Genomic DNA, 16,471 nt, shown 5'->3' on the forward strand with positions numbered 1-16,471 from the left:
TCCATGGGCCAAAACAGGACTTGGCTCTGCCCAGGAAAAGGCAGGAAGCCAGACAGGAAGAGATCCAAAGAGGAGCATTAGGAAAGCTTTTTATTCACAAACAAGTGGGGATCTATTCTGGAACAGAGGGATCCATCTGCCACCTGGCAACAGAGGTTGTTCAGGCAGCAGGAATGCAGAGGGGGAATCACGGGGGGGAACCACAGCACCACGTGGAAAGTCCCTTTTCCAGGGACCTGGAATGTTCCTGAGCTACAGGAACAGATAGAGCACTTCCCAACCTCCCTGAGGCACTGGTCCAGTGTTCCCAAAATCCACCGCGGGCACTTGGAGATCCTGGATATTGCAGAGGTGTGAAGTGCAGAGCCCTCCCAAACACACAGCTCAGATTCCCCCACAGTTCAGAGAGGAACAGGCTGTTCCTGCAGGTCCCAGCACCTGCTGCCTTCAGGCATTTCAGTCCAAAAGCACCTTCTGTAAGTGAAAAATCTTCCCATCCTCCATTTTCCCCCCCTGGATCACCCAGCTCAGCCAACAGGAATGGGGTCCTTGTGGAAGGATCCTCACTGGGAATTCCTCCAGCACACACCACAACCTCCCTGGCTCCACAGTGTTTAATCCTGCTCTGACCAAACATCCACATCTACAAGAACTAAGAGGCTTTCTTGCCACATTCTGCTGAAGTTAAAACCATCAACCCATGGAGCTGGAGCTCCCCTGAGGTCACCCGTGGTGCTGCAGCTCCACGGCTTCCCCACACCCATCCAGGGGGTTGGGAATGCCTCCCAAGGAGTCAGGAATCCCCAGCTTCTGCTTCAGCATCAAGAACTGGAAGAGGAAGAAAACCAAACACTGATGATTAAATCTCAGAGACCCAGGGGCAGATCAAACAGCAAAACCCCTGTCCCCACCCAGCCCAATCCCTGGATAATGGGATTGTCCCCAGCCAGCCCCGCTTTTGGAGGGGCTGCCCCTGCTGTTTGGGAAGAGGCAGGGCCAGGCCCTCACGTTTTTCCTGCTGGCAATGGCCTGTTGCAGCCACATGAGCTCCATGAGCAGGTGGGTCCTGTAGGCCTGGAGCCCGGAGCGGGTCTGGGGAAGGTCCCCCAGAGGGATTTCTGCAAAGAAACGGAACAACAGCCCAGGGTGAGGACAGAGATCCGGCCTGTGGGAGCTCCCTCCAGCCTCTCCAAGGCCCTCTCGAGGCTGTGGCTGCCCTGTGGACCCCCCTGTGCCCCCTCACCCGGGTGGGCTCCGAGGGTCTCTGTGCCCAGGTCAGAGCTGTCCCACACCGAGGTCTCGCCGCTGTCGTTGTCCCACTCCTCGCTCTCCTTTTCCGTGCCTTTGTCACCCTCAACCCCCACATTTGGGGGGCTCAGGGTGTCCTCTGGGCCCGTGGGGGTCGGGGCTGTCCTGCCCTGCAGGGGGGCTGGGGGGGTCCCATCTGGTTCAGGGGGTTCAGGCTCCTCCAGAGGGTTTTTGGTGCTGGTCTCCTGGGGCTCCAAGGGCTGCCAGAGGGGAGACAGGGGAGGGATGGAAATGGGGAAGGGGGGGAGGAGAGATGATATAGGGGAGGGAAAAGGGGAAAGAAGGAAAAAAAAATATGAGGAGAACATAAAGAAAATATATGGAAAATAAGTATAAGAAAAATAAATATAAGGAAAATACGAAGAAAAATAGGAAGGAAATAAATAGGAAGGGATAAATAGGAAGGGATAAATAGGAAGGGATAAATAGGAAGGGATAAATAGGAAGGGATAAATAGGAAGGGATAAATAGGAAGGGATAAATAGGAGGAAAATAAGTACAAGAAAAATAAATATGAGGAAAATATAAAGAAAAACAGAAAGGAAATAAATAGGAAGGAAATCAAGAGAAAGGAAATAAATAGAAAAGAAAGTAGAAAATAGAAAATGTTATAAAAGAAAATAGAAAAATATGTAAAAGAAAATATAAAAAAATATAAAATAAAATGTAAAAATATATAAAAGAAAATATAAAAAATTATAAAATAAAATATAAAAATATATAAAAGAAAATATAAAAAATTATAAAATAAAATATAAAAATATATAAAAGAAAATATAGAAATATATAAAAAATATAAAAATATATAAAAAGAAAATAGAAAAATATATAAGAGAAATGTAAATATTTATGAAAGAAAACATGTAAAAGAAAACACAGAGATCTGAGATGTGGCCCTGCTGCTGCTGGCAGAGCTCCTGCTCCCTGTCTGGTTTAAGCCATCCCAAACTTTCTGAAGGGCCAGAGGAGGGGGAGCAGGGCAGGGGGGAGCCCAGAGGACCCCCAGTGCAGGTCGGGCACTGCCCCAGGGCCGGGGCACCCTCGGTGTGCCCCCAGGAGCACAAAGCCAGCCCGGGATCACCGGGCAGAGCTGCCACTGCCAACTGAGTGGCTTTTCCTGGCAGGGTCACAGAGCCCCGGGCACACCCCGCAGGACCATCCCCTCCCCGGGCAGGACCCCACCTGGGCGGGCCCACGGGGGCCGGGGCCGAAGCTGGGCCGCAGCAGGAACCGCCCCGTCCAGCGCAGCTCCCGCAGGTCCCCGTCGATCTCCAGCACGGCCGCCTCGAAATCCTCCCGTGCCCGCCGGAGCCGCCGCCGCAGCAGGAACCCCCTGGCACAGGCCTGTGGAGCTGCTGGAGCTGGGAGAGCCCCCTCGGACCCCCCCGAGCCCCCCAAACACCCTCCCACACCCATTTAATGAGGCACTGGCACCCAGCTGGGACCTCCCGTGCCTGACCCCCCCAGAGACCCCTCAGACTCCCCCAGAGACTCCTCAGACCCCCCCAGAGACCCCTCTGACTCCCCCAGGGACTCCTCAGACCCCACCAGGGACCCTCTGACCCCACAATGACCCCTCAGACCCCCCCAGGGGCCTCTCTGACCCCACAAGGACCCCTCTGACCCTCCTCAGGGTCCCTTATGACCCCCCCAGGGACCCTCTGACCCCCCCCAGGGACCCCTGTGACCCCCCCACAGTCCCCTACGACCCCCCCAGGGACCCCTCCAACCCCCCCAGGGACCCCTTTGACTCCCCAGGGACTCCTCAGACCCCCCGCCCCAGGGACCCCTCTATGCCCCCCTCAAGGGTCCCCATCCAGCTGTGCCTCCCCAGGACCCCTCTACGCCCCCTCAAGATCTCCGTCCAGCTCTACCCCCCCCAAAAGGTCCTATCCAGCTCTGCCCCCCTCACTGTGCCCCCCCAAAGGCCTCCACCAGCTGTTTCCCCCCAAAAAAGCCCCTTCCAGCTGTGCCCCCCCATTCCCCCCGGCACAGGGACCCCCGTCCCTCACCTGCAGGCGGGTCAGGGCGCGGAGGAGCCGCCGCCGCCCCTCTGCCTCGGCCCGCGGGCCCAGCGCCGCCATGGCTGCGCCGCCCCGGCGCGGGGCGATGGCGTCATCGGGCCGCGACGGGCCCCGCCCCGCCAGGCCCCGCCCCCGCGGGTCCCCCCGGGGCAGGTTGGGGGGTCCCGGTCTGGGGGCCCGGTTTGGGGGCCGGGCCGGGCACGGGGCCGGGAGCGGGCAGAGGGCAGGGCCGGGGTCAGGCGGCCGCGTCCTCGGGGTCCGAGGTCTCCGCCAGGTGCAGCTTCTGTCTGAGCGCGGGTCAAGGGGAAGCGCCACCGCTGTGTCCCCAGTGTCACTGCCACTGCCACCACTGCCACTGCCACCGCTGTGTCCCCAGTGTCACTGCCACTGCCACTGCCACCGCTGTGTCCCCAGTGTCACTGCCACTGCCACCACTGCCACCGCCACCGCTGTGTCCCCAGTGTCACTGCCACTGCCACTGCCACCGCTGTGTCCCCAGTGTCACTGCCACTGCCATCACTGCCACCGCTGTCAGTGTCCCCAGTGTCACTGTCACTGCCACCACTGCCACCGCTGTCACTGTCCCCACCCATCACTGATCCCTTTGTCACTGTCCCCACCATCACTGTCACTGCTGCCACTGTCCCCACTCTCACTGCCATCACGGTCACTGCCACTGCCACCACTGTCACTGCCACCACCATCACTGTCACTGTCCCCACTGTCACCAGTGCCACCTCCATCACTGCCACCACTCCCACCATCACCATCACCACCATCACCACCATCACCAGTGCCACTGCCACCACCTTCACTTTCAGCACTGCCATCACTGCCACCCCCAGCACTGCCACCACTGTCCCTGTCACCACTCACCCTCACCAAGGATACATGGAGCTGCTGAGCTCTTCCAGCTGTGGGAGCAAAGGCAGAGCTGAGGAGCTGGTGGAGGGGCTGGGGGGGTCCCAGCCCTGGCAGGGGACAGGGGGTGACACTCACATGTGCCAGCAGCTGGTCCAGGTTCCTGTCGGCCGCCGCCTTCTTCTGCTCCTCGGGGAGCTCCTCCACACACACGTCCAGCCCGAAGTGGAGCCGGGCCAGCTTCTCCTGCATCTCCCGCACGTGCTCCAGCTGCTCGAAGGAGCACTCCTTCCCTGGGAATTATCATATCCCATCCCACTCCTTCCCTGGGAATCATCATATCCCATCCCACTCCTTCCCCGGGATCCACATGTCCTGTCCCACTCTTTCCCTGGGAATCATCATATCCCATCCCACTCCTTTCCTGGGATCCACACATCCTGTCCCATTCTTTCCCTGGCATCCACACATCCCATCCCATCCCATTCCACCCCATCCCATCTCCCATCCCATCCCACTCCTTCCCTGCCCCCCCCCCAGGAAGGATCCACCACATCCCCTGTCCCCACGGCCCCCCAGTCCCTGTTTCCTCACCGAACGCCTGCAGTTTTCCCGAGTGGAAGTCGCTGAGGAGGTTGAGCAGCCCCCCCTCCATCTCGCACACGTCGGACACGTCCGTGAGGAAGCTGTGCTGGAGCGGGGCCCCCCGGGACCCCCCCGCGCCCGCCCGCGCCCGCTCCTTGCTGGTCCTGCACAGGGAAGAGGGATTTGCATCGCTCCAGGGGCACCACGGGGGGGCTGCAGGGGGTCCCCCCCATCCCGCACCGACCTGCGGAGCCGGGCGCGCTGCCGGGGCGAGGGCAAGGTGGGCAGCGGCAGCGCGAAGGTCGTGCTCTTGCTGGGGGGCAGCGGGCGCGGGGCCCCGGGGGGCGCCGGCTGGGCCAGGCAGGTCCTGGGGCTGCGCTTCCTCCTCCGCTCCTCCATCCCGGGGGCTGCGGGGACCCTGCGGGGACGGACACGGAGCTTGGAGGCTCCTTCCCTGATGGTTCAGGAAAAGGAGACGAGTCTGCCCGGGGCACAGCAGAGGGGCTGCGGGACCCCCGGCGTGGGGGGGTGACAGCCACGGCCACCAGGACCCTCAGCACGGCCACCAGGACCCCCAGGACAAAGGGTGACAGCCACGGCCACCGGGGCTCGCTGGCGGTGGGAGGGCTGGAGCAGGAGCTCGGACCCCCTTTCCCGGGGGGCAGCAGCCGAGCTCAGGCTCAGGCTCGGGCTCAGGTTCGGGCTCGGGCTCAGACTCTGCTCGCAGCGGGAGCTCCGGCCTGGCCTCGGCTCTCGCCGTGTCTCCAGCCCCGGGAGAGCAGGATTTCAACCTCGGCTGCCCCCGGCGAGAGCGGGACCGGGACCGTGCGGGCACCGACACCTCCGGGCTCCGGCCGAGCCCCCCCCCCGACCCCCGGCCCCGCTCCGGGGCCGTGGAGCCCCTTTGTCCGCAGCCTCCGGAGCTCCACGGCCGGGCACTGACCCGTGCCAGGCCCCGCTCCGGCCCGGGGGGCTGACCCGGCGTGTCCCCGAGCCCACCGGACACCCCGAACCTGCCGGACACGTGTCCCCGAGCCTGCCGGACACCCCAAACCTGCCGGACACCCCGAGCCCGCCGGACACCGTCCGCACAGCCCGGGATTTGCATTTAAAGGGAAAGGGAACTTCCTCCAGGCGCTGCCGGACCCCCAGAACCGGCCCCAGCCCCAGCCCCGGGATCAGCATCCGGCGGGGTCGGGGATGGGGCAGGATCGGGATCCAGCCCCCGCTCCGCTCCCCCGCGGCCCGGGGGTCGTTCGTGCCCCCCCCTCCATCCCCCTCCGCTTACCCCGCGTTGTCCCCCGGTGTCAGCGCAGAGCCGCGATTGCGGGATCCGTCCCTGCAGGAAGGAGCTGGGAAGGAGCCGGGAGGGAGCCGGGAAGGAGCCAGGAAGGGCCTCCAGCCCTGGCGCAGGGACGGGATTAGACAAGTCCCGTCCCCCCCGCCCGCCCCGCGCGCAGACGGAGCGCGGCTGCTCGTGTAAATCCCGCCAGGATTTTAATCCGACCTTGGACATTTTGGAGCCAATGGGGGCACCAGGGGTTGGGCACCCTCAGGGCAGGTGGCACTTGGTGGCTGCAGCATCCCCTGGAGGGAGAGCCACAGGTGAATGTCCCACGCTGGGGGTCCTGGAGACCCACCCGACCTTCCCTCGGGCAGGGACATCCCCTCCCAACCTCCCCCACCTCGTCCCCATTGGAAAGGCAGGGACAGAGCGCCGGGAGACAGGAAAGCCACGTCCCACAGAGGCTGGTGTGGCCTCCCCAAACCCACCCCACCACCCCAAATCTTCACTCCCCCCCCCGTGGTACTGAAGGAGAGACAAGAGAGGCGGCAGCAGCAGCGAGGTTGGGAGCGTTTCTATTGGATACAGGATACACACAACAGCCCCCACAGGGGTTTTCTGTACCGTCATGGGGAAAAGAAAAAAAAAAAACAGGGAGGGGAAGTTGGTGAATTCCTAAGGGGTTTTCCTTTTACTGAAGGAGCGGGAAGAGAAGCCCAGATCCCGATCCTGGCAGCAGCCCCTCCTCAGCCTGGCTGCTGGGAACAGGGTGGTCCCACCAGGCCAGACCTACATTCACTTGCTCGGGGGCTCCTGCCAGACCCTTCCAGAGGCAAATGCTGGAAGGCAAAGCCATGCTCAGCTCCAGGGAATGTGTCCCAGTGGATGTTCAACCGCAGCTCTGTGCAGACTTGTTGGAGCCCATCCCTGCTGCAGACAGACCCTTCCCTGGACCTGGGCTCGTTGGGGTCCCTGCAGAGGAAAGGGGGACAAGGAGGCAGGTCCTTCGTGGAGAGAAGATGCGAGAGCAGCTGCGTTGCCGGAAGAGAATCCAAAGCTGTTCCACTGAACACATCCACGGTGGGAAATGTCTCCAGCCAGCTGGCTCCAGCTTCCAGCAGAAGGAAGGCAATGCTGGGAATAAAGTCTGTCACAGAGAAGCTGCAGCGAAGGAAGGTTGAAGCACGTCAGGTCTTCCAAAAGAACACTGGAAAGAGAAAGTCTTGAGAAACTTAAGGAGAAATCCCAAATCCCAGTGCCAGCAGGTCCCACGTCTGTCCCTGAACACATTCCCAGCACAGCCGGGTCCTTGAGGCGAGTGGGGTGAGGCAGCACTGGGGAGATGCTCTTCCAAGAAGGCAGAGAGGGAAGGGAAAAGGGGGGTCTGGGATAGCACAGGTACCCCCAGGCTGGAGGGCCCACAGTCCTGGAGCTGGTCCCAGTGATCCTGGAGCAGACACAGGGTTTATCCTCCTGGAGCCCCAGCTCCGTGGGTGCCCCCAGGGATGGGGCAGAGGAGCTCGAGGGGGCCCCGTCCCCCTGCACAACGATGACACACTTGTGCAAAACACTTGGGAATTAGACCTTTGGATTAACTGTTTAATACACTTGTGCACATGTGCGTTCAGCAAAGAGGCAACTGTGAATCGTAAGGCGATTGAGACATTGGCAGGTCCTGGGAAGAGCGAAAGTCCCGCTGGACAGGACCAGGAATGCCCTTCCTGCTTCTCCTTGTGCCCGTTCCACACACAGAACAGAGCAGGGGAACGGCCTCTTGCACCCCCAGCTCACGCAGGAGCAAGTCCAGGAGCTCCCTCCTGCCTGGAGGAGAGGGAAGCGGGAGAATCCGGCGCTGTGGTTCCCCCAGCTCTGTTCCTTGGCTTTCACTCGGTGCCAGAGTCGCTGGGACAGCAGAGGCGGTGCCGGCGCATTCCGTGGGACACAGATCCAGGGACCTGCCCTCCTGAGCTGCGCCAGATTTTGGGGATCGCAGCCCCTGCCAATGACAAGGTCTTTTAGTGAGAGGGACGATCAGTTGAGGCTCCATATATTAGTTATTGACACACGCAGGGAAGGCGGGTCAGTCTGGTTTTCCATGGGTATCCATATATAAAGTGTACGTTGCCCTGCACATTTTTTATATATCATTATATATATATATATATAAAATTTAAAAAAAAAAAAAAACAAAACTAAAAGCTAGGAAATCTCACATCCCCAGGAGGGCTGTGTCCTGTCCTTTTCCACCTGTCCCAGGAGCGGGAGAGGGGCATCAGATGGAGTCTGCACATCCAGGTCCCCCTCCCTGTGCCCACCCCTGTGCCCTGCAGGGGCTCAGTCAGTGCCCCGAGGTCCCTCCTCAGTCCCGCTCTGCCCTGTGGCTCCTGGGCTCAGTTCTCCCAGGCTCTCCGCAGGATCCGGGCTGTGCGTGGCCTTCCCCGAGCTGGGACAGTCGGAGCTGTCCCGGGATGGGTCCTTCAGAGGCTCTGCCAGGTCCGTGTGGGCACACAGGTCCTGCACCTTCTTGTTGAGGTCGTTGCGCTCCGTCTGCAGGGCCCGGCACAGCTTCTCCAGCCGCTGGATCTTCACCTGCAGCCCCTCCAACTCCTTGTCCCGGAGGGTTTTCTGCAGGGAGAGGCAAAAAGGGAGGGATGAAATCCCAGAGGGATATGGGCAGACAGTGACAGGATGGGGAGGATGGTTTTAAACTGCCAGAGGGCAGGGTTAGGGGGGATAGGGGGGAGAAATCCTTCCCTGTGAGGGTGGGGAGGCCCTGGCACAGGTTGCCCAGAGAAACTGTGGCTGCCCCATCCCTGGAAGTGTCCAAGGCCAGGTTGGAGCAACCTGGGATAGTGGAAGGTGTCCCTGCCCATGGAACTGGATGATCTGTAACACTCCTCCCAACCCAAACCATTCCATGACTGATTCTAGAGAAGCCTGAGAGGGGAAAATACTTGTGACCAAGCAAACACTCAGCATTCAAAGCACCTGAAGCTGCATCAAGGCTTTCCTTCTGCCCTTGCTCCCTCAGACCTCACCATCCTGCATTAAGGCAGGAGTTGTCCTGCCCCCCCTCAGCTCCAGCCCACCCCCAGGGCCTCCTCACCTCCTCTGCCATCTCCAGGAGAGCCTTGTTGCTGCTCTCCCAGCGGGAGCGGTACATGGTGGTCTCCTTCTCCAGCTTCTTGATCTTCTTGGTCATCTACAGGATCACAAAAAGGGCACAAATGGAATCACAGAATATCCTGAGTTGGAAGGGACCCATCAAAGTCCAACTCCTGGCCCTGCACAGGACACCCCAAGACAAATAAGCCTCAAATAAGCCCCAGGCAGAGCACTGCAGTGACATCTCACATGTCCTCAGGTGCCACCCCCTCCCCTGGCACAGACCCAAAATTAAACAGAATGATGAAGCTGTCACTCTTGCAGCTCACATGGAGGAGAGCCATGACAGCAGAGGTGTTACCCACCTTCTCCATCTCCTGTTTAAACGTTGTGAACACTTCACTGCTTTTGGAAAGGGTGTTCTGGAATTCCTCAAACTTCTCTGTGTAGAGAGCCAGCTGTGGGGAGAGACAGGGAGCTCACCAGGGCACCCACTGGCAGCCTCACCCGGGCAGGGAAGAGGCCAACCAGGGACTGAGCTGCTTGTCCTGGGACACAAACAAACTGGCAGCACAGAGCTGCTCTGCCAAGGGAAAATTCTGCCCTAGGGAAACACCCTCAGAGTGGTGTGTCCTATAAACATCTCCTGGCCAGGGCAGGAGGCACTTGCTGGGGCTGATTCAGTGAGGGATGATCCCATGACTGCTCCCAGCAGTGGAAAAAAACAAGGCACCTTTCTCCCAGAAGGCAGAATTGCTGAAGGAAGTCTCAGCTCACCAATACCAAAGCCCAGGAGAGATCCTCCTCCTGTGTTTTCCAGATTAAGGAACTTTGGGTTGTTCCTTGCTTAGGAAGGAAGAAAAGAAAGCCAAACAAAACAGGCTGAGCACACAGAGCAGGTGACTCACCTGCTGCTTGAGGTGGGTCTCCTGCTGCTTCATCAGCTCACACATCCTCTGTGATTCCACAGCTTCCTTCAGCAGCTGGGGAAGAGCAAAAGCAGTTACCTGGGAATGCTCTGAGCACATCCCTGCACGGCTGGTGCTGGGCCTGGAGATGGGAGCGGGCTGGGAGGAGCACAAGGAGCAGAGCAGGGCTCCAGCTGCTCAGGAAGCAAGGCAAGATGTGGGATAACCTGCTCTGTGCTCTGCACTCAGGGATCCAGCAGTAACAAGGGTCACAACCACCCCAGAACTGCTCCACGACTTACAAAGTCCTTCTCCCGCTGGTGCCTCTCCTCTGCCTCCTTCAGCATTTCCTGGGCCTGCTGGAGTTTGGCATCCACCAGCTGCTGCTGCAGCTCCTTGTGCTTGAACACCTTGTCAATGTGCTGCCAAGGGAACACCACAGGCTCAGAAGACCCCAGACAAACAGATATTCTTACTGCAGGTTATTTGTGAGCAGTGTCTAATTAATGTACGTTAAGGGCATGAATGAACCTCAACGTTCTACACAAAGTAAAAACGTCTAGTTTGCATTAAATGAATTGAGGGAACTCTCAACAGCATAAATAAACTACCTAAAAAAATATCATGTAACTTTTACTGGTATAAAATGCACATAGCTGGGCGTTTGTATGTGCATTTAGATACACTGGATATAGATACATTTAGATATATTGGATATTTTGGATATACTGGATATTTTCTTCTGCTAAAGCAGTGAGTGTGTGGTACACTTCCCCCTCCCTGCTGAATCTTTATCATTTGAGTGTTGCTCTTGAAAACCTGTGTTTTCCTTCCCTTCCACTCTGCAAAACACAGCCTTGATGTTCTGTGGCAGTAAAAAAAACTGGCTTGATGAGAGCATATTACTGGGCTGTGGTTACCAGGAATGTGATGATGGAGAATCTGCTGGGTTTATTTCCCCTCTGGAAGCAGGAACCCCCTTTCCCTGGGCAGGGGGATACCCCTGTCCTGACCCACCTCCTCCCGCAGCTCGTACTGCTCGATGAGCTTCTTGAGCCTCTCTGCCAGCTCCATGTTCTCCTGACGCAGCTTGGAATTCCTCTCGTTGTGCTGCTCCATCTGGAGCTGGATGTCGTTCAGCGTCACCTGGAAGTGGGATGTCACCTCCTTCCTCTTCTCCTCCTCCTCCCGGGCGCGCTGGACACCCTCCTCCTGCGTGAGGAGGGCAGGGATGGGAGGGACACGTCACCAAAGGGATGCTCCGAGCCCACCCAGCCTTCCCACTATTCCTTATATCCATCAGGAAGGGACTCTGGGCCTTTCCCTTCCCTTTCTGCAGTGGCTACACCTCAAAATCACAGAATCACAGAATCAGCTGGGTTGGAAGGGACCTCCGAGATCATCAAGTCCAACCCTTGATCCAACCCTGCCGTGGCTCCCAGCCCATGGCACTGATGCCACATCCAGTCTCTTTTTAAAAATCTCCAGGGACAGAGAATCCACCCCTTCCCTGGGCAGCCCATTCCAATGGCTGAGCACCCTCTCTGCAAAGAAAAATTCTTTCTAATATCCAACCTAAACCTCCCCTGGCACAGCTGCAGACCCAGCCCTCTTGTCTTGCTGATGGTTGCCTGGGAGAAGAGACCAACCCCCCCCTGGCTCCCCCCTCCTGGCAGGGAGTTGTAGAGAGTGAGGAGGTCTCCCCTGAGCCTCCTCTTCTCCAGGCTGAACAGCCCCAGCTCCCTCAGCCTCTCCTCACAGCACTTGTGTTTGAGATAACACTCGGACAATGCAGACAACGAGGGCTTAACACCAAAGCTAAAGCCCTGCCCTGAGGGCAGACTGTGAGCAACCACTGGTTTGCCAAAATGGAGAGTGATCCAAGTGGTTGGGATGGAGCAGCCCTGGGAGCAGAGCCGGGAGACACCTGCCTTGAGGGTGCGGTTGTGCCTCTGGAGCTCCCGGCACAGGCTCTCCAGTTTGCTCCGGGCCAGGATGGCCTTGCTGTGCTCGCTCTGCAGGTGATCCTTCTCCTGCACCAGCTGTGTCTGCTTCTTCTGCAGGATCTTCATCTGCTTCTGGGAGTTACGGTGCTCTTCCAGCTGGGAAAGGGGAGCAGAGGGCATGGATGCAGCAGGGCAGGGCAGGGCTGTGTGTTGTGCCCGCTGAGGGACACAGGGAGCAGAGACTGTGCTCCAACAAGAGCAGCTTTGTGACACTAAAGGTGACACTTCTGAGCAGAGCAGGAGTGACACAGAGCCCAAGGGCCCTTGGACAGGACCTTTCTCCTTCCTAAATTCCCATTCTGCTGGAATCTGAAAGACCTGCATGTTGCCCCAGCACCTCCATGCACGTGTTGCTCCAATGGAGCACAGGGAAAACCCACCCAGGGACACTTTGGACATGCACAGGCAGCCCCACACCTCCCCTGCTCCAGATCTGTGAAGGGAACTAGGCCTGTGCCCAGAACTAACTCTGGTTAAACGTGGTGTCAGGCTTCGTGTGTGAAAACAGACCTGAGCTCCTCTTACACCCAGATTTGCCAAAATTCCTCCTGTCCACACTCACACCTCACAAACACCACCAGGCTGGACCCAGCAACACCCACCCCTTCTATCCAGGTATCGATCACTGCAGAGATCCCAGGGCACTGCAAAGCTCCAGGGTGTTCCTGGAATGTCCCTCCTGCCTCCCTGAGCTGCTGTGTCACCCCCCAGTCCCAGAGGGACTCACCAGCTCAGCGTATTTCTTGCACAGAGCTGCCAGTTTCTCCTCTGATGTGCTCAGGGTGTTCAGTGTCTGCATCAGCAAAGTGATTTCCTTGCCTGGAATGAGACAGGGCATGGAAATAAATAAACAAACTGGATAAAATGGCTTACACAGAGCTCTGGCTCGTGAGAGTGAAGAGAGGAGGGGACTGAGCAGGTCTGGCAGCCCTGGACCAGAGCTGCTGTTCCTGGGGTCTTCTCAGGACTCTGCCCCACAGATTTCACCACATACAGTGTGAAAATAAGTGGAGCAGCTGGGGAGAGACCTGGTTTTCAGAGCAGGAATCACCACTGGGCTGGCTGGAGCCAGTTGTGCCCAGGAGAAGAGAAATCCATGGAATTCAGAGGCTGTGGCAGCCCCAGGAGCAGCCAGTGCCTTTGCTGCCCTGGGTACATCCCTCACACCCCCCCAGAACAGGACGCTGTGCCATTCCCAAACACGTCCAAAGGCACAGATTTGATCATTGCAGGATAAACCCAAGGGCTGCAGCACACCCAGGGCAGGGAACCTCTTACCTAAACCCTTGGCTTTCTTCTTCTCCTGAGCCTTCTTCTGGTCTCTGTCCCCGCCCTCCTCGGTGCCCTTGGAGTTCTCCTTCTCCCCGTTCATCTCGGGGCCGCCCGGCTCCTGCTCCCCGTTCCGGGGGGACTCGGGGCAGCCCTTGTCGGGCTCCTCGGGCTCGGGGGGCTCCCCGTGCCCACTGTCCTCTGCTGGGCCCTCCTGGCTGGCATCCACACAGTAGGTGCTCAGGATGTCCTCCAGCTGCCGGCTCAGCTCCTCGGACACATCCTGGGAGGACTTGGAGTCCTCCTGAGTGAGGGGAGCTGGGGGGGGACACACAAACACAAAGCATGAGGGTCCCCCCCCTCCACACACAGGGAAAGGGGAGGTTTTCCTGGCTGGACTTGCAGCAGGATAAGCTGCTTTGTCTCCAGCCAGCTGCCCTGACAATGGCAGGGCATTCCCAACAGCCTCTCCTTTGATCACCAGAGCATGACCAAGCCCCTGACATCTGTCAAGAGCAAAAATTCCACCCCCAGCCCCCCACTCAACCACAAGCAGGTTGTCTGTGAGCTTTTTCCTCACCCTCTCCCCAAGAGGAACTGGCAGCTCAGATCCCCCAGGGCTGGGCTTTTTAGCATAACAATGGGCTTTAAACCTGGGTGAGCCTCTGTCCTCACTGGAAGAGCAGCTGTACTGGGATCAAACATCCCTCATCCCACCCAGCAGACACTCAGGCATGGAGCAGGCAGCACATCCTGCCTCCAAACTTTTTCCAAGAGCAGCTGGTTATTAAAATAACTCTCCTCACTGTGTGTTTCCTCCATCCCCAGGCACGGGAGCACCAAGCAGGGTTAATTTTAACCAAGTTCCTCCTCCATTACACCTGGATTTTGTATCCCAGAGAACAGTTTTGATGAGTAACAGGAAAGAGCTGCCTGGCATTTTCTGAATGGGACCCTTAAGGTCAAAGCACCAACAAACAACCCTTTGCTTCCAGGTAAAACTGACTCCACGATTCTGCCAGGAAATGGGAACTCCTCCAGGAGTTCCTCACACAGAAATGAGGAAAAAGCCCAGGAATTTCTGCCCTGGAAAACACAGCTGCTCATATACAAAGAGCTGGATGCAGAGAAAGCAGCAACCTGAATCCTTCTGGGCTCAAACCCACCCTCACACATTCCAGGGAATGCCAGCAGAGCCACCCCTCCATTCCCCAGGGACCCCCCCCACCTTCTGGGGGTGCTGCAGCCTCGGGTGAGTCTCCCTCCTCCAGCCCCATCCCGCTGCTCGTTTTGGAAGCACCAGAGGGACGTGGGGCTCCTTTGGTCTCCACCCCCTGGTTCTTCATCACAGCCTTTCGGCCCTGTCAGACTCTGCAGAAACAAACAGCGATTTTAGGAAGGTTTGGAGGGTTTGGGGAGCTATCCACCCGGACTGGGAAGGAGCAGGAGCTCCCACCACAGCTCTGTGCCAAGGAAAGCAGGGCCTGGTTCCCAGTTTGTACCTCTTGGATTTCAGAGCTGACAGAGAAACCCCCTCACTGGGATGAGGACCCAGAAACCAGAGCATCTCCAGCAGAGAGGTCAATTCCTGCTGAGCCCAAAACCCCAGACAAGGAGAACCCAAAATCCCAGCTCTTCATCCCCATCCCCTCTCCCTCTGCAGGGCTTGAATGTTCTCACCCTTCTCACCCTCTGCTCTGCTTATGGCACTAATTATGGGCTGAGGATGCTGATGCTCCTGGTCTAGAGGGGAGGGGCTGTTCCCAGTTTGGAGCTCAGGACAGTTGCGAGTCCAGGCTGTTCCTATTTTGGAGGCGAGAGGCTGTTCCCACTTTGGAGCTCAGGATAGTTCCCCATCCAGGCTGTTCCCCGAGCAGTGGGATCCCTTTCCCGTGCCCCCATCCCCTCCCGGTGCTCCGCCTGGCAGGCAAACCCGAGGGCAGAGCGGCGGCGGAGCCCGGCCCGTGTCACCGCCCACGTGCGGGATCTGCGGGGCAGCGCCTTCACCCGCACCTGCCCCGCGCCTCGGGCGCTGCTTTTCCGCTGCTGCTGCAACGGGAGCGGCTCCCGGGCGGGAACCGGGGCCCAGGAGCCATAACCGGGGCTCGGGGGGGGGCAATAACCGGGGCTCGGGGGGAGATCACCGGAGCTCGGGGGAGGGGTTAACCGGGGCTCGGGGGGGATCACCAGGTTCGAGGGGCGATCACCGGCCCCGCAGCACCCCTGGCCCCCCGACCCCGCTCCCCCCGGCCCATCGCCCCCTTGGTCCCGGCCCCGCTCCCCCCCGCCCCGTTACACGGGGACGCGCCTCCCGGTGCCCCCCCCCTCCGTTATCGCCCCCGGGGCTCGGCCCAGCCGCCGGTGCCGCCCCCGCCCTCACAACCCCGCGACCCCCTCCCTCCCCCGCCCTTGACGTCAAAGCCGCCCCGCGCCCCCCCCCGCGGGGTGACGTCACGCGCGCACCCCCGTGACGTCAGCGCCGGCGGTCTGACGCAGGTGCCGCCTCGCTGCTCAGCCGGCAGGCGCGGCGCCGCGGTGCATGCGTGCCGGTGTGCCCGCGGTGCGTCCCGCCGGTGCCGGCGCGGAGGGTGCCCGTGCTGAGGGCGCCGGTACCGGCTCTGAGGGAGCGGCTCGGCCCCGGGGCCTCCAACGGCCGCGCGTGCGCCCGCCCCGCGCCGCCCCGCCAATCAGCGCCCGCCGCGCGCGGGGCACGCCGGGAACCGCCGCGGAGACGCGGCGGGAGGCAGCGAGGGGGAAACTACAACTCCCGGCATGCACCGCGCGCGGCCCCCAACTCCCGGCGTTCACAGCGCGGGACGAGGGACAGGGAAAAGGAGAGGGAGAGGAGAAGGAGGAAGAAAGCAAGGAGGAGGGAGACCGGGGCCTACAGCTCCCAGCATGTCCCTCGCGCGTGGGAGCGATAAGGAGAAAGGGAAACTGTTGCCTATGGCTGCCGACATACCCCTCGTGGGGAGGGGAGAAGAGGAAGAAGGGAAGAAAATGTGGCCTACAGTTCCCGGCATGCCCCGCGCCGGGCCGTCCTGGGGACTACAACTCCCAGCATGCCCCGCGCAGACCTCACCCGTTCCCGGTCCCCGGGGTCCCCTCCCGTCCCCCCCG

The 16,471-nt window shown here is 59.5% G+C and overlaps 2 protein-coding genes across 8 annotated transcripts; both read right to left on the reverse strand.

The window, feature by feature from the left end:
• Positions 1 to 72: 72 nt before the first annotated feature.
• On the reverse strand, positions 73 to 6,213 carry LOC135402285 (coiled-coil domain-containing protein 28B-like). 4 transcript variants are annotated; one of them, XM_064635312.1, is made up of 10 exons: positions 5,792 to 5,978; positions 5,023 to 5,196; positions 4,788 to 4,942; positions 4,332 to 4,486; positions 4,224 to 4,246; positions 3,321 to 3,619; positions 2,491 to 2,652; positions 1,244 to 1,508; positions 1,009 to 1,118; positions 73 to 828 (listed from the first exon to the last, which is right to left on the reverse strand). In XM_064635312.1, exons 1-10 carry the CDS (start codon positions 5,961 to 5,963, stop codon positions 724 to 726), a joined length of 1,620 nt encoding a protein of 539 aa, XP_064491382.1. In that variant the 5' UTR covers positions 5,964 to 5,978; the 3' UTR covers positions 73 to 723. The 4 variants fall into 4 exon arrangements, with proteins under 4 accessions (XP_064491382.1, XP_064491385.1, XP_064491384.1 ...); XM_064635315.1 differs by lacking the exons at positions 73 to 828; positions 1,009 to 1,118; positions 1,244 to 1,508; positions 2,491 to 2,652; positions 5,792 to 5,978 and adding an exon at positions 6,067 to 6,213 and having other exon boundaries at positions 3,428 to 3,619; XM_064635314.1 differs by lacking the exons at positions 73 to 828; positions 1,009 to 1,118; positions 1,244 to 1,508; positions 2,491 to 2,652 and having other exon boundaries at positions 3,428 to 3,619; positions 5,792 to 5,921.
• A 409-nt stretch (positions 6,214 to 6,622) lies between these two features.
• On the reverse strand, positions 6,623 to 16,013 carry TXLNA (taxilin alpha). 4 transcript variants are annotated; one of them, XM_064635301.1, is made up of 12 exons: positions 15,815 to 16,013; positions 14,580 to 14,722; positions 13,361 to 13,669; positions 12,810 to 12,901; positions 12,008 to 12,178; positions 11,094 to 11,288; positions 10,379 to 10,498; positions 10,077 to 10,151; positions 9,534 to 9,626; positions 9,170 to 9,265; positions 8,584 to 8,688; positions 6,623 to 8,059 (listed from the first exon to the last, which is right to left on the reverse strand). In XM_064635301.1, the coding sequence occupies exons 2-12, from the start codon at positions 14,695 to 14,697 to the stop codon at positions 7,688 to 7,690; spliced, it is 1,746 nt and encodes a 581-aa protein (XP_064491371.1). In that variant the 5' UTR covers positions 14,698 to 14,722; positions 15,815 to 16,013; the 3' UTR covers positions 6,623 to 7,687. The 4 variants fall into 4 exon arrangements, with proteins under 4 accessions (XP_064491371.1, XP_064491373.1, XP_064491372.1 ...); XM_064635303.1 differs by lacking the exon at positions 15,815 to 16,013 and adding an exon at positions 15,041 to 15,382; XM_064635302.1 differs by lacking the exon at positions 15,815 to 16,013 and adding an exon at positions 14,854 to 15,002.
• Positions 16,014 to 16,471: the final 458 nt, after the last annotated feature.

Source organism: Pseudopipra pipra, chromosome 24 (genome assembly GCF_036250125.1).
Source record: "Pseudopipra pipra isolate bDixPip1 chromosome 24, bDixPip1.hap1, whole genome shotgun sequence".
Classification (NCBI taxonomy): Eukaryota; Metazoa; Chordata; class Aves; order Passeriformes; family Pipridae; genus Pseudopipra; species Pseudopipra pipra.

Bases quoted from the DNA above. Each gene is read 5' to 3' on its own strand.
- LOC135402285 (XM_064635312.1), bottom strand. From the start codon at position 5,963: ATGCTGATCCCGGGGCTGGGGCTGGGGCCGGTTCTGGGGGTCCGGCAG. The intron at 4,943-5,022 runs GTCGGTGCGGGA...TTCCCTGTGCAG, and splicing joins CAGCGCGCCCGGCTCCGCAG to GACCAGCAAGGAGCGGGCGC. The intron at 4,247-4,331 runs GTGAGTGTCACC...TTGCTCCCACAG, and splicing joins TGGACCAGCTGCTGGCACAT to CTGGAAGAGCTCAGCAGCTC.
- TXLNA (XM_064635301.1), bottom strand. From the start codon at position 14,697: ATGAAGAACCAGGGGGTGGAGACCAAAGGAGCCCCACGTCCCTCTGGT. The intron at 13,670-14,579 runs GTGGGGGGGGTC...GTCCCCCCCCAG, and splicing joins GGCTGCAGCACCCCCAGAAG to CTCCCCTCACTCAGGAGGAC. The intron at 10,499-11,093 runs GTGGGTCAGGAC...TTCCCTTGGCAG, and splicing joins AGTACGAGCTGCGGGAGGAG to CACATTGACAAGGTGTTCAA.